Source organism: Eptesicus fuscus, chromosome 7 (genome assembly GCF_027574615.1).
Source record: "Eptesicus fuscus isolate TK198812 chromosome 7, DD_ASM_mEF_20220401, whole genome shotgun sequence".
NCBI classification, from domain to species: domain Eukaryota; kingdom Metazoa; phylum Chordata; class Mammalia; order Chiroptera; family Vespertilionidae; genus Eptesicus; species Eptesicus fuscus.
This window is the reverse complement of record NC_072479.1, coordinates 6,708,963-6,722,413: the sequence shown is the minus strand read 5'-3', so window position 1 is coordinate 6,722,413 and position 13,451 is coordinate 6,708,963. Positions and strand designations below refer to the sequence as shown.

The window sequence follows — 13,451 nt, the reverse complement described above, 5'->3', positions numbered from 1 at the left end:
TCTTTCCTAATTTAAAACAGGCCCAGAAACCTTGACATCTTAAAAGTCAGTGCCCCACTTGATCAATTTCCAAGGAAGAAATATGAAGCTTATGACTCATGAATCCCTATACACTCCCTACCTAGTGATGTTTAGCCTCGGGTTGCAAGTGTGGGTATTTGGGCTCTAAAAACTTACTATATTTTCTTAATGAAATTTATTAGGGTAATATCCTACCTAATAAAGAGGGAATATGCTAATTGACCCTCACGCCATCACAAAGATGGTGGCAGTCACAGCCAATAAGGAGGGAATATGCTAATTGACTGTCCCGCCTTCAAAGATGGCAGCGCCCACAGTCACAAAATGACAGCACCCAGTCCCCTCAGCCCTGCCAGGGCAGCAGGCATGCAACAAGGCCCGGCCCACCCCCAGGTGGGCCCCACCACTCCATGCACCTGCCTCCGGAGTCCCTCAGCCCCCCAGCTGGCCAGGGTCAGCCCAAGGTGCAGGTAAGCCTCAGATGGTGGTTGCCCAGCCACCCAGGGCCACCCGAGGCTCATGTAACCAGGGCTGGCTGAGGCTTGCACTGCCAGCAGTGGCAGCAGCAGAGGTGTGATGGGGCATTGCCTTCCCCTGATCACCGGGTCGCCTCCTGCCCCTGAGGGCTCCCAGACTGTGAGAGGTGGCAGGCTGGGCTGAGGGACTCCCCCTCCAGTGTATGAATTTTCATGCATCGGGCCTCTAGTCCTATCTAATAAAAGAGTAATATGCAAATTGACAATACCTCCACTACACCCACAAGCAATGCCCACAAGCCACGCCCACAAGCCAATCAGGAGCAAATATGCAAATAAACCCAACCAAGATGGCTGTGGCCACAGAGAGCAGGAGGGAGGCTTGGGTTTCCCTGGCAATGCAGGAAGCCAAGCTTTCTGCCTGCCCTTGCTGGCCCAGGCCTCCACTCAATGCTACAAAGTTTAAATGATATAAGATAAATAAATCCCAACAAAAATGGTGGCAGCCACGGAGCTGGAGACAGCAGGAGGCTAGGGTTGCCCCCGGAGATGGAGGAAGCCAAGCTTTCCGCCTGCCCTGGCCAGCCCAGGCCTCCACTTAGGGCTACAAAGTTTCAATTATAGAAGATAAATAAATCCCAACAGAAATGGCTGCTGCCACGGAGAGAGCAGAAGGCTTGGCTCTGCTCCAGGCTACAAAGTTTCAATGTAGAAGATAAATAAATCCCAGATACCAGGGCCTCCGCTTGGTCTCCGGGGGTCGTGGCCGGCCTGCAAACCACCACAGTCCCTCGCCCAGGCTACCCCACGCCCCAAGGGAACCCCTACCCTGATCTGGAACACCCTTCAGGGCAAACCAGCTGGCCCCCACCCATGCACCAGGCCTCTACCCTATCTAATAAAAGAGTAATATGCAGATTGACCATCACTCCAACACACAAGATGGCTGCCCCCATGTGGTCAAAGATCCTGCCCCCACATGGACACAAGATGGCCGGCACAAGATGGCCAGCAGGGGAGGGTAGTTGGGAGGGACCAGGTCTGCAAGGGAGGGCAGTTGGGGGCGATCAAGCCTGCAGGGGAGGGCACTTAGGGGTGACCAGGCTGTCAGAGGAGGGAATTTGAGGGTAACCAGGCCTGCAGGGAAGGGCAGTTGCGGGGGACCCAGGCCTGCAGGGGAGAGCAGTTAGGGGCAAACAGGCTGGCAGGGGAGCAGTTAGGCATCAATCAGGCTGGCAGGGGAGTGGTTAGGGGGTGATCAGGTTGGCAGGCAGAAGCTGTTAGGGGCAATCAGGAAGGCAGGCAGGTGAGCAGTTGGGAGCCAGCAGTCCTGGATTGTGAGAGGGATGCCCAACTGCCCGTTTAGGCCCAATCCTACCGGTATCGGGCCTAAATGGGCAGTCGGACATCCCTCAAGGGGTCCCAGATTGGAGAGGGTACAGGCTGGGCTGAGGGACACCCCCCCCCATGCACAAATTTTGTTCACCGAGCCTCTAGTTGGTTAGTAAAATCATATAGATTTCAAGTGCACAATTCTATAATACATCATTTGTATATCATATTGTGTGTTTACCTCACAATGTCAAAGCTCCTTTCATCACCATATATGTGACCCCCTTTACCCTTTACTACCCCAACCCCTTTCCTCTAGTAACCACCATACTGTTATCTGTGTCTATGAGTTTTGTTTGTTTGTCATTTGTGCATTTGTTGCTTTTACTTTTATATCCCACATATGATTGAAATCATATGGTTCTTGCCGAAACCGGTTTGGCTCAGTGGATAGAGCGTCGGCCTGCGGACTCAAGGGTCCCAGGTTCGATTCCGGTCAAGGGCATGTACCTTGGTTGCGGGCACATTCCCAGTGGGGGGTGTGCAAGAGGCAGCTGATCGATGTTTCTCTCTCATCGATGTTTCTAACTCTCTGTCCCTTTCTCTTCCTCTCTGTAAAAAAATCAATAAAATATATTTTTTTAAAAAAAAAGAAATCATACGCTCCCTGACTTATTTGCTTAGCATGATAATCTCAAGAGCTAGCAGTGTTGTCCCAAATGGCAGTATTTCGTCTTTTCTTATGGCTGATTAATATTCCACTGTATATATGTACCACATCTTTTTTATCCAATCATTTATCAAAAGACACTTGCCATGTCTTGGCCATCATGAATAATGATGCAATGAACATAGGGTACATATATCCTATATAATAAAGAGGTGATATGCAAATTAACCCTCACGCCATCACAAGATGGCTGCGCCCACAGCAGAGGTGGGGTTCCAGCAACACAAGATGGCTATGCCCACAGTGGAAGTGAGGTTCCCATAACAAGCGATCAGCAGGGACCTGAGGCTGCGTGGCACCAGGCCAGGGCGGGGGACCTGAGACTGCACCCCCTGCCCAGATGGACTTGACTGGGGACCTCAGGCCGCACCACCTCCCCCACCAGGTGGGGCTTGACAGGGGACCTCAAGGCATACCCCCCGTCCCGGTGCTGGGCTGGGGGACCTCAGGCCACACCCTTTGCCCCAGGCCGGGGGACCTGAGGACCCACCCCAGAACCCAGCCAGGGACCTCAGGCTATGCCCCCCACCAAGTGGGGCTTGCCAGGGGACCTCAGGCCACACCCCCGCCCTGGCACCAGGCCGGCAGACCTAGGGCTGTGCCCCCCCGCCGGGCGGGGCTTGACAGGGGTGGAGCTGGTCGGGTCTGGATCTCACCCAATGGGGGTGGGGCCAGCTGGGTCTGGGTCTCACATGATTTCGAGGTGCACATGAGTGGGTGTGGACTTGACTCTGGGTCCTGCAGTGCGCCCCAGGAGGGTGATTTTCATATACATTTTACTAATTTTCTTTCATCTCTGACACTTCTATTATAGAGAAAGGGCAAATAGTAATATTAAAATATTTCCTCTAATTAATTCCCTTTTAATGTGCACGAATTTTGTGCACCGGGCCACTAGTCTTTATTAATAAATGTCTTTAAATATTTGGGGTAGATACCCAGAAGCAGGATTGCTGGGCCATATGGTAACTCTATTCTTAGTTTTTTGAGGAGCCTCCATATTGTTTTCCGTAGTGGCTGTACCAGTTTACATTCCCATCAGTAGTAAATGAGGGTTTCTTTATCTCCACAGCCTCTCCAACATTTTTTATTGCTCTTCTTGTTGGTAATAACCATTCTAACAGGTGTAAGGTTGTATTCCATTGTAGTTTTGATTTGCAGTTCCCTAATAGCTAGTGAAGTTGTTTGTTTCCATATACAAAAATTAACTCAAAGGAATAAAAGACCTAAATATAAGACCTGAAACAATAAATTACATAGAAAACATAGTAAACAAATTAAACTTATGAACTTAGTTCTTAGAGAGGATTTTATTAATTTGACCTCAAAGGCAAGGGAAGTAAAAGCAAAAATAAATGAATGGGAGTATATCATACGAAAAAGCTTCTGCATAGCAAAAGAAACTGTCAACAAAACAAAAAGGCAATCACCCAAATGGGAGAAGACATTTGCAAATAACACCTCCAACCAGAGGTTAAATATCCAAAATATATAAAGAACACATACAATTCAACAACAAAAAAGCAAACAACCCAATTTAAAAATGAGCATAGGACCTGAATAGACACTTACTTCTACCAGGAAGGCATACAAATGACCAACAGATATATGAAAAGATGGAAACTTAAGTATCTTGAGTTTGAATTCAACTTGTGTGTTTTGGGCAAGTTACTACAAATTCTTACTCATCTGTAAAATGGGAGTGATAATAAGGCTAGAGCATGGATTAAATAAAATAAGTCTCTTGATCTGAAACCTGGCCCTAAAAAGCACCCTGTAGACACTATTATTCACTAGCTATTAGAGGCAAAAAGCTACAGAGTAATCCCCTCCATCGACTAGTAAAATCTGTTAAAAGAATGCCTCAGAGTTACCCTGACCTTTGTCATTTAGTGCTAAAGAAACCATAGCTAGTGGGTATTTCCCAAATTCTTCAAAAATCTCCTCCTTTCTAGCCCTGGCTGGTTTGGCTCAGTGGCTAGAGTTGACTGTGGACTGAAGGGTCCCGGGTTCAATTGCAGTCAAGAGCACATGCCCGGGTTGTGAGCTCGATCCCCAGTGTGGGGTGTGCAGGAGGCAGCTGGTCAATAATTCTTTCTCATCATTGATGTTTCTATGTCTCCTTTCCTTTGTGAATCAATAAAAATATATATTTAAAAAATCTTCTCTTTTCTAGATTGAAAAAAACCTCCACACTTTTTTCTTGTTTACTTTCTGAATCATACCTACCTTTCACATTTATTTAACCACTTGATTTTTATTCTGTATAATCACAACTGCCTTTATTCATCTTGTGCCGTTCCAGAGGGCCTATGGTGAATAATTAAATGCTGGAAAGTATACGATTCCATTTCTAAGCCTGTTTAATATAACTACATTCACATGGTTTATGTGTTCTCTCTTGTTCATTTTATATCTTTCTCACTTTTTCTTATCTGGGTTTTTTTTTTTTTTCATTTTCTGGATCTGTGTTATTCCTCTCAGTATTGTTTCACATAAATTCCATAGGTCATTCTTAAGCAACTAATGAATGCCCTCATTACTTGGTCAAGTGCACAGCCCCACGTAAGAGACAGGCTTTATCTGTTCTTTTCCTGCCTTTAAATTCCCAGCAGTGTTTTCTCTATATAAATATATATGAATTAAGTCCCAGTGTCAAAGATAGAGATGTGGGTAGGGCCACCTCTGCACTATGGGGCTCAAAAAAAAAATGTCCTTTCTATTTTCACAATCAGAATGGTCTGCTTCTAGATATTGTAGTTTGTAAGAATTCCAATGTAGACTGCTTGTGACATGTTCTGCTGTGGGCTGCTAGGAACACTGTGGGTAAAAGCATGAGTCCTTTGGAGTTAGGCATATCCAAGGAGAGAGTCTAGGATCCACTACTTCTATGTGACCTTGGGCAAGTGCTTAGCTTCTCTAAGCCTAAGCAGCATTTTGTGACAATTAAATCACAAATCTAGGTGAAGGCAGTAACTGGCACAAAGTAAGCACATCATAACATAAATGTTACCCATCCTTCATCATCCTCTTCACCACCATTGTCTGGGGGCTTTCCCCAATTCTCTATCTGACACATCACCCTCATGCTTTTTGTTCATTTAAAACTGAAAGTTCTAGAAAAGTAATCATTTTGGAGTGCAAATTAGTAAAGCCATTTTGGAAGGCAATAGTGCAGTATCTCCCCAAAATTTAAATATGCCCTTTGACCCTGCATGATGTCTTCTGTTTTAAAGAAATACTTACACATCTGGTGTTTGTGGCATTATAATAGTGGGAAAAAATGAGAATAACAGAGGATCTGAGTGCAGGAAATTCATTAATAAAACCCCACGAGGTCAACATCTATGGGGAAGTGAAGGAAGTAGAACTGGGCAAAGGAGTGAAAACTTCAACCAGTCCCTCAGGGGCTGCTGCTGCTGGGGAGCAGGCATGACCTTGGCCGGAGTACATCTCTCAGGCTGAAGGCAATTCCCAGAGAGGGTTCAGCCAGCAATACCAGCCTCCAAAACTTCAGTTGGAGGATTGAGTGGCGGGTTCTGAAAGAGGACTCTAGGTGGCACACCACTGCATCCACTACACGAGTGGTTATTTATAGTCTGTCCACACTGTGGAATACTGTGCAGCTTTTAAAGAAGACTGAAGTGGGCCTTACTGTTCACTGTAAAACCTAATTTTCAAACACCACACGTAGGTAGTATAATCTCATTTATGTTTAAAATCCTGTATAGTGGGGGTGGGGTATGTACATACACATCTTTGTGTATCGACTTAGAAAAGGGCTAGGACACACACCAAAATGTTGACAGTGATTGCATGTAGGGTCAGAAACAATGGCTGAGGGAGAGAAGGAAATGGGACATGTCCACATTTTATTCTATGCACCTGCCTACAACCAACACTGACTTGCCAGCCATGAAAGTGGAGCATCTTCAGAGTGGGTCCTAAAGCCTCATGTGTGTGTTTTTTTAAAGGAAAATATATCCATGTATTACTAATACCATAAAAATTAAAATTTAAGTAATATAGAATATAAAAAGTACAAATCTTTTTTTATGAGTCTAAGCAACTCTCACTGTAATCTCTCACTAAGCTTTTCTACCATAAGATGGGCCTGTATTCATAGTAGGATTGTGCCTTTCTAGAAGAGTGAAAGTTACAAAACAACTTCTGAGACAGTATAATTATATACAATCAATAAAGGAACCCGCAGAATAACAAGTATGTTTTTCACCTTCAGGCTACCTTCTGCTTTCTGAAAGTTGCCTTAAAATAAATATCAGGTATTGAGATCCCTCCTACTTTGTTCTTCTTTCTCAGGATTGCTGCAGCTATTTGGGGTCTTTTTTTTTTTTTTATTCCAGATGAATTTTTGGAGAGTTTGTTCTAGGTCTGTGAAATATGCCGTTGGCATTTTAATGGGGAGTGCATTGAATCTATAGATTGCTTTGGGTAGTGTGGACATTTTAATGATGTTGATTCTACCAATCCATGAACACAGTATGTTCTTCCATCTGTTTATGTCTTCCTCTATCTCTTTTTTCAGTGTCCTGTAGTTTTCTGAGTTCAGGTCTTTTACCTCCTTAGTTAAGTTTATTCCTAAGTATCTTAAATTTTTTGGTGCGATGGTAAATGGGATTTTTTTTAAATCTCTCTTTCTGTAAGTTCACTATTGTTGTATAAAAATGCCATAGATTTCTTGGCAGTCTTCTGGTACAGACCATTCACTAATAGTTTTCTTGCCAGGAGTTTTCCATTTGTGACCTTATTTCCACTATAGTTAAGAAAATGCATACAGTAAAAAAAGATATCATCTTTAAATAGTATACCATAGCAAGAAATAGTAGATTTGATCTCCATGTTCCATCTGATTGTGCCTCTAATTGCCTCATACTTTGTTGTCCATGTCCCTATTTTCCCCTAGCTTTCATACCACACATACAATCAATTACCAAATCCTGCTGACATTTCTGTTTCTACTGTCCCTGCACTCATTCAAACCCTTATCAATTCTTATCTGGATGATTGTCACAGCTTCCAATATTGACCTCCTGCAACCCATTCTCCATTCAGCAGCCAGAGTAAGTGTTCAAAACCTAATGTCATTTCTTCACACATCTCCCCACCCTTATGCCCATTGCAAATCCTGTAGGATCTTCACACATTCCCCCACCCCCACCCCCACCCCAGTCCCGTCACCTTCTATTCTTCTACTTATTTCTTTCACTCAGAGAGTCTTTCCTTTGTCATAAGGTATCTTGCTGTTTCCTTCTTGTAATTTTTTAAAATGTTCTCTTTGCCCAGAACACTCCCATTACCACCCTTCCATGACCTGGCTGATGTCTCCTGGGGCTTGAGGCTCAGTTTATTTGTCTCTCCGTGGAAAAAGCCTTTACTGACCCAACTCTGATTTAGGTGTCCCTCATCAAGAGTTCACAGCCTGCCATCATACCACTCATCATAACTAGACTGTATAGTTTTGTCTCCCTAAATATACTGGAAGCTGTCCTTAGGATTAGCCTCACTAATCCTATATAATAAAAGCCTAATGTGCTAAGTGTCCAACTGTTCACTTGACCACATGACCAGTCACTATGATGCGCACTGACCACCAGGGGGCAGATTCTCTGACCGATAGGTTAGCTTGCTGTTGGGGTCCGGCCCATCGGGACTGAGCAAGATGGGCGAGACATGCCCTGGAGCCCTCACACAGTCCCTCCCTGGCCCTGATCATGCACAGGTGGAATCCCTCGGCCTGGCCTTCGCCCTCTCACAATCCAGGACCCCTCAGGGGATGTCAGAGAGCCAGTTTCAGCCTGATCCCTGCAGGCCAGGCCAAGGGACCCCACCAGTGCATGAATACGTGCACTGGGCCTCTAGTAATATCATAAGTACTTTGAAGTTGTTCATGGTATATGTTTCTTGCTTAATAAATGTAGAGAAATTGAATGAAAATATTAAATCAGTGAGATATTAAAAAATTTAAATATGTCATCTAAATGCTATCCTTTCTATTTGTATTTTTCATTAAAATCTCTATGTATTAGATATATTTTTTTAATGTTTGTTTCTCCTGGTGTGACAGTGTTCAATTTTAAACAAAAATAGAGTTATTTCCCTGTATCTACTAATAAACAGCAAAAGAAGGAGGCAATACATCTACACAATGGAATTCTATGCTGCTGTAAAAAAGAAGGAATTCTTACCATTTGCAACAGCATGGATGGAACTAGAGAGCATTATGCTAAGTGAAATAAGCCATTCAGAGAAAGATAAATATCACATGATCTTACTCATGTGTGGAATATAATGAACAACATAAACTGATGAACAAAAACAGAACCAGAGATATAGAAGCATTGATCAGACTGTACAACCTATAAGGGAAGGCAGGGAGTGAGGGGGTAAGAAGTCAACCAAAGGATTTGTATGCATGCATATGACCATAACCAATGGACACAGACTGTAGGGGGTGAGGGCTTGGGCTTGGGGGAGAAGGTGGCAGGGGAGAGGTCAATGGAGGATAAGGTAGGCATATGTAATACTTTAAACAATAAAGAATTTTTTTTTAAAAAAAAGGAGGCAAAATAATTGCCAAATGGGCATGGGATGTCATTAAGTGTGACTGAGGTCAGTGTGACTTCTAGAATTTGAGAGGTAATTGGTTTATTAAGATTACTAGTCAGGCAGTCTTACAAACTGTGCTTTTTGGTGTGTTTTTTCTGTTTTGTTTTTTTTAGGAACTATCCCTTCGACATAGTGACATTGCTAAACCTTGTTCTATTTAAGGCCTCTGACACCAACAGAGAGACCTATGAAATCTCCATGCAGCTCATGCAGGCATGTACCATTTACTGACATAGAAACATCCACCCTTGGGCACAGAAAATAGAAATGGGGGTTGATCCCTGGGTTGCTATTTCTTGATATGCGTTTATTTATGTCATATGTGCATATCACTGTAAATAGGAATTAACTGATGCTATCCACTGAATATAACTATATTAAACTAGAGGCCCAGTGCACAAATTTGTGCATGGGTGGGGTCCCTCCGCCTGGCCAGAGATTGAGGCCTATTGGGGGTCAGTTAGCTGGGGGGAGGGGCCATGGGAGGTGGGCTGGCCAGCTGCGGGGAGGGGCCACAGGAGGCTGGCCAGCTGTCCGGGGCTAGGGAGGGGCTGTGGGAGATTGGCCAGCCGGCCCCACCCCTGATCAGGGCCACTGGGGGGCCGGCCAGCCAGGGGGAAGGGGCTGCAGGAGGTTGGCCGGCTGCAGGGAGGGGCCACGGAAGGTTGGCTGTGGGAGAGCACTGACCACCAGGGGGCAGCTCCTGTGTTGAGCATTTGCCCCCTGTGGTCGGTGTGCGTCATAGCGACTGGTCAATCGGTCGTTCTGGTCATTCGGTCGTAACAGTTGCTTAGGCTTTTATATATATAGATGCTACTATATTGAATACTATTATATTTATTAGTTTACTTTGAACCTTTATTAAATAGAAATGCTCCTGATGTAGCCAATATTTTTCTGTATTGTTTCTTACTTTCCTACCTCTTCATAGATCCTTGAAGCAAAGCTTTTTGTTTACTCAAAGAAAGTAGCTGAACAAAGACCCGGCAGTATTCTCTATGGAACCCACGGCCCATTGCCACCCCTCTACAGCATGTCACTAGCCCTCTTGTCGTGTGAACTGGCCAGGATGTATCCCGAGCTCACTCTCCCGCTCTTCTCAGGTACCAGAAATAATCAGTGATGACACGTGTGATCCTTTCTGCTCTAATTAATCTTGCTTTTTAAATTTTAATGCCAATTTAGAGTCATACTTACAGGTGCTAAATTTATAGATCAAAATTATTATGGATTTAAGTCCAGTTACATACAAAAGTAAATTTTAGAGTGCCTTTAAATGTAAAAGTGTCTGTTTATCTAAAACAGTGTAGGTATAAATAAACATGGGACAAATGCAAAGATGCTTAGATTAATAATGTTTTTACAAACAAGATTGTCTATGTAAAATTTTCTAAAGAAACAAAATATGGGTGGTGTAACTTCTAACACATATAATTGCTGCAAATTGTTTGCTGGTGGCAACAGTAAAGGTGATTTGTAGCTTGTATGTTGCTACATATATGAATTGTTGAGAGTTTTATATTTGGCACATCTATGCAAGTCATCTTTGCAAATAATTTTTTTATAAATCTAATTTTAAAAATTGTATTGGTCAATTAAGTTTTGCCTGAGCACACATAGTACCTTGAGGGGAGGCTGACTTTGGTATCTTGAATTCATCTCCTTTGTCTACATCTCCACTGCCTTAGTCCAAACCCTCATGAGTCCTGCCCCTGGCCCGCCCCACCTGTAACACCCCTGACTGCCATCCACCTGCAAAGCAAAATCAAATATATACAGCACTTCCTAACTCAAATGTGTCTGCCCAGTTGTCCTAAAAATTGCTAATAACAGCTTCTATCTATTGAGTAGTTAATGTGCCAGGCTCTGTTCTAGGCACATTTCACTTATAATTAAATCTTAGACCCCATGAGTAGAGCTGAGAAGTGAAGCTCTAGAGTCAGGCAGCCTGGGTTAATCACTGGCCCGGCCATGCACTAGCTGCCAGACCACAGGCAAGTCACAGGGCCTCTAAACTTTGTTTCTTTGTCTGCAACAAAAATTACCTCGTAGGATGTGAATATTAAAATGAGCTAATAATAATCAAGCTATTAGCCCAGTCCTGACATGGGATTGTCACCATCACCACTACCATTGGAATCATCATTTCTATTTTACAGATGAGAAGCTAATGCTTAGAGATGTTCAGTAATTTGCTCAAAACCATATAATGAAGGAAGCAGCCAAGTCAGAATTAAATCGAGACATCTTTCCCCAAAGCTAGTGCTAAAAAATTGGAACACCTTCACCTATAAGACACCTCCTGTTCCAAACTTGCTTTCTGCCTTTTACCCAACAAACCTTTATTTCATTCTCAGGTAATCCTTGCTTCTGTTCATACTGCTTCCTCTGCTAAAAATGGCCCTCTCCCTAATTCATAATCATCCTTAAAATCTATTTAAAATCTACTACTTTGTAAAACCTCTCCATCTACCTGAGACAGAGTGAGCCACATCCTCACAGGGTGCCTAAAACAGTGTGTGTGTGTGTGTGTGTGTGTGTGTGTGTGTGTGTGTGTGGTGTGGAGGGGGGGGGGGACTCAAGAAAAGGCTTTTTTATCATTGACTCTATTACAAATGTCCCCATTTTCCCCTCCTTTGCCTACCTTCTCCCATCCTCCACCCCCTCCCTCTGTCCATCACCACACTGTTGTCTGTATCCACAGGCTATGCATATATGCTATTTGATTAATCTCTTCACCCAAGAAAATCCTTTTCAATAAATTAATTCTCTCCTTCAAAAAGTAAATTTTATTTTTATTTACTTCAACCAAGAGTCCTCAGAATACAGTGGTAAATAAAACAGTCTCTCCCATCAAAGGTTCATCATAATCTAGTAATAAAGTAAGGCTTACAATTGTATAGCTGTGATACAGTTCAGAAACTGCAATAAATAAAGCACATTCTGCTGGAAGATGAAGAGGTGATCAATTATTGGGCCAGGAATATCAGAAAAGACTTCCCAGAGAATGTGATGTCTGAGCTGATGTTCAAAAGAAGTAGAAATTTGCAAGGCAGACAAATAGTTGACATTATGTGGGTAAGCAGGTAAGCATTAGAGACCAATGAAATGTTGTATGCTTGAACTCAGAGGTGTCAAATAGCAGGTTGTATTTGAGAGACTATATAGTGGTCAATTGGCTAACATAATATATATACAGGGACAGGGGAAAGTCATGGACAGATAGAAGCAGGAGTCAAATCTTGGAAAGCCTTGTATTGCTCCCTAAAGACTGTGTAGGCCAGTGATCTCCATGTCCTTCTTGAAACCCCTCAGAGCCCTGTGAACAACAGGGAGGGCATCCAGGCAAGGTGCTTGGGTTTTGAAAGCCACTGATCAGTTTCAAACAAGAATGCATTTTAGAAAGATGGGCTATAGTGTGGAGGGAACAGTAGAGGACATGCAGTCTAGAGAGAGGAGACCAGCTGAGAAGTGATGACAGTCATCCAAGGAGGAAGTTATGAAGGCTGGAACTAAGACAGCCCAGAGCAAGTGGAGAGGAGAGACCAGGGCGATGAATCTTGGGTGGAGCACACAAAAGAGAGTGCCTGTATGAATCTGGGGGCCAGTGGTGATGACCCCATCTTGAGAGCCATTCAGGGAGAACAGGAGGTTTAGGGTGAAGTGTGGAACATGAGCTCAACTTGGGATACTGAGTGTAGGTCTCTGTATAGACAGACCAGTGTCAAGGGGAGGCCAGTACTAGCACCTCATAGAGGAACGGAAGGATTTAGAACCAAGGGAGCAGATGAGATTGTGTTTGGACAGAGCCCAGAGTGAGAGAAAGAACCTGGACACCCAATTTCCAAGCACTGAGTCAAGGAAGGAAGGGTGAGGGAGGGCATGGAGGCACATTGAGAGAGAAGACCTAGGCCCACTGTCTAGGTGATTTTAATGCAAACCTGGAGAAAGAAGATTTATGAGGAGGAAGTAAACAGTCCACAGCCTTGAATGGAATAGAGAGATCCCAAAAGATAAGATCTAAAATTACCCTCTGGATTTCTCAATTCATTGGTAACTGTCAGTAGTTTCCTTGGAGATATAGCAGCAGGAGCCAGATCTCAGCTGTGTGGCTGAGAAAGAAGGAAAGAGGGAGGGTGGGGCTATGGGGGATGCAGAGTCAGAGGATGAGTGAGGTTTTATTTTAGCAAGTTTATTAACTGAGTGGGAGAAGCTAGTAGAGGAGAGAGTCTGAACTTGAGGAGAGAGGAAATAAGTAGTATGGC

General features: G+C 43.7%; 1 protein-coding gene across 2 annotated transcripts in view; it reads left to right on the top strand.

Annotated features, from left to right (window-relative positions):
- FRY (FRY microtubule binding protein) overlaps positions 1 to 13,451 on the top strand; it is a 407,062-nt gene that overhangs the window by 214,191 nt on the left and 179,420 nt on the right. For both annotated transcript variants that reach the window (XM_054718725.1, XM_054718726.1), the window contains exons 30-31: positions 9,300 to 9,399; positions 10,118 to 10,289. In XM_054718725.1, the coding sequence (XP_054574700.1) occupies positions 9,300 to 9,399; positions 10,118 to 10,289 (272 nt within the window). The remainder of the gene's footprint in view (positions 1 to 9,299; positions 9,400 to 10,117; positions 10,290 to 13,451) is intronic.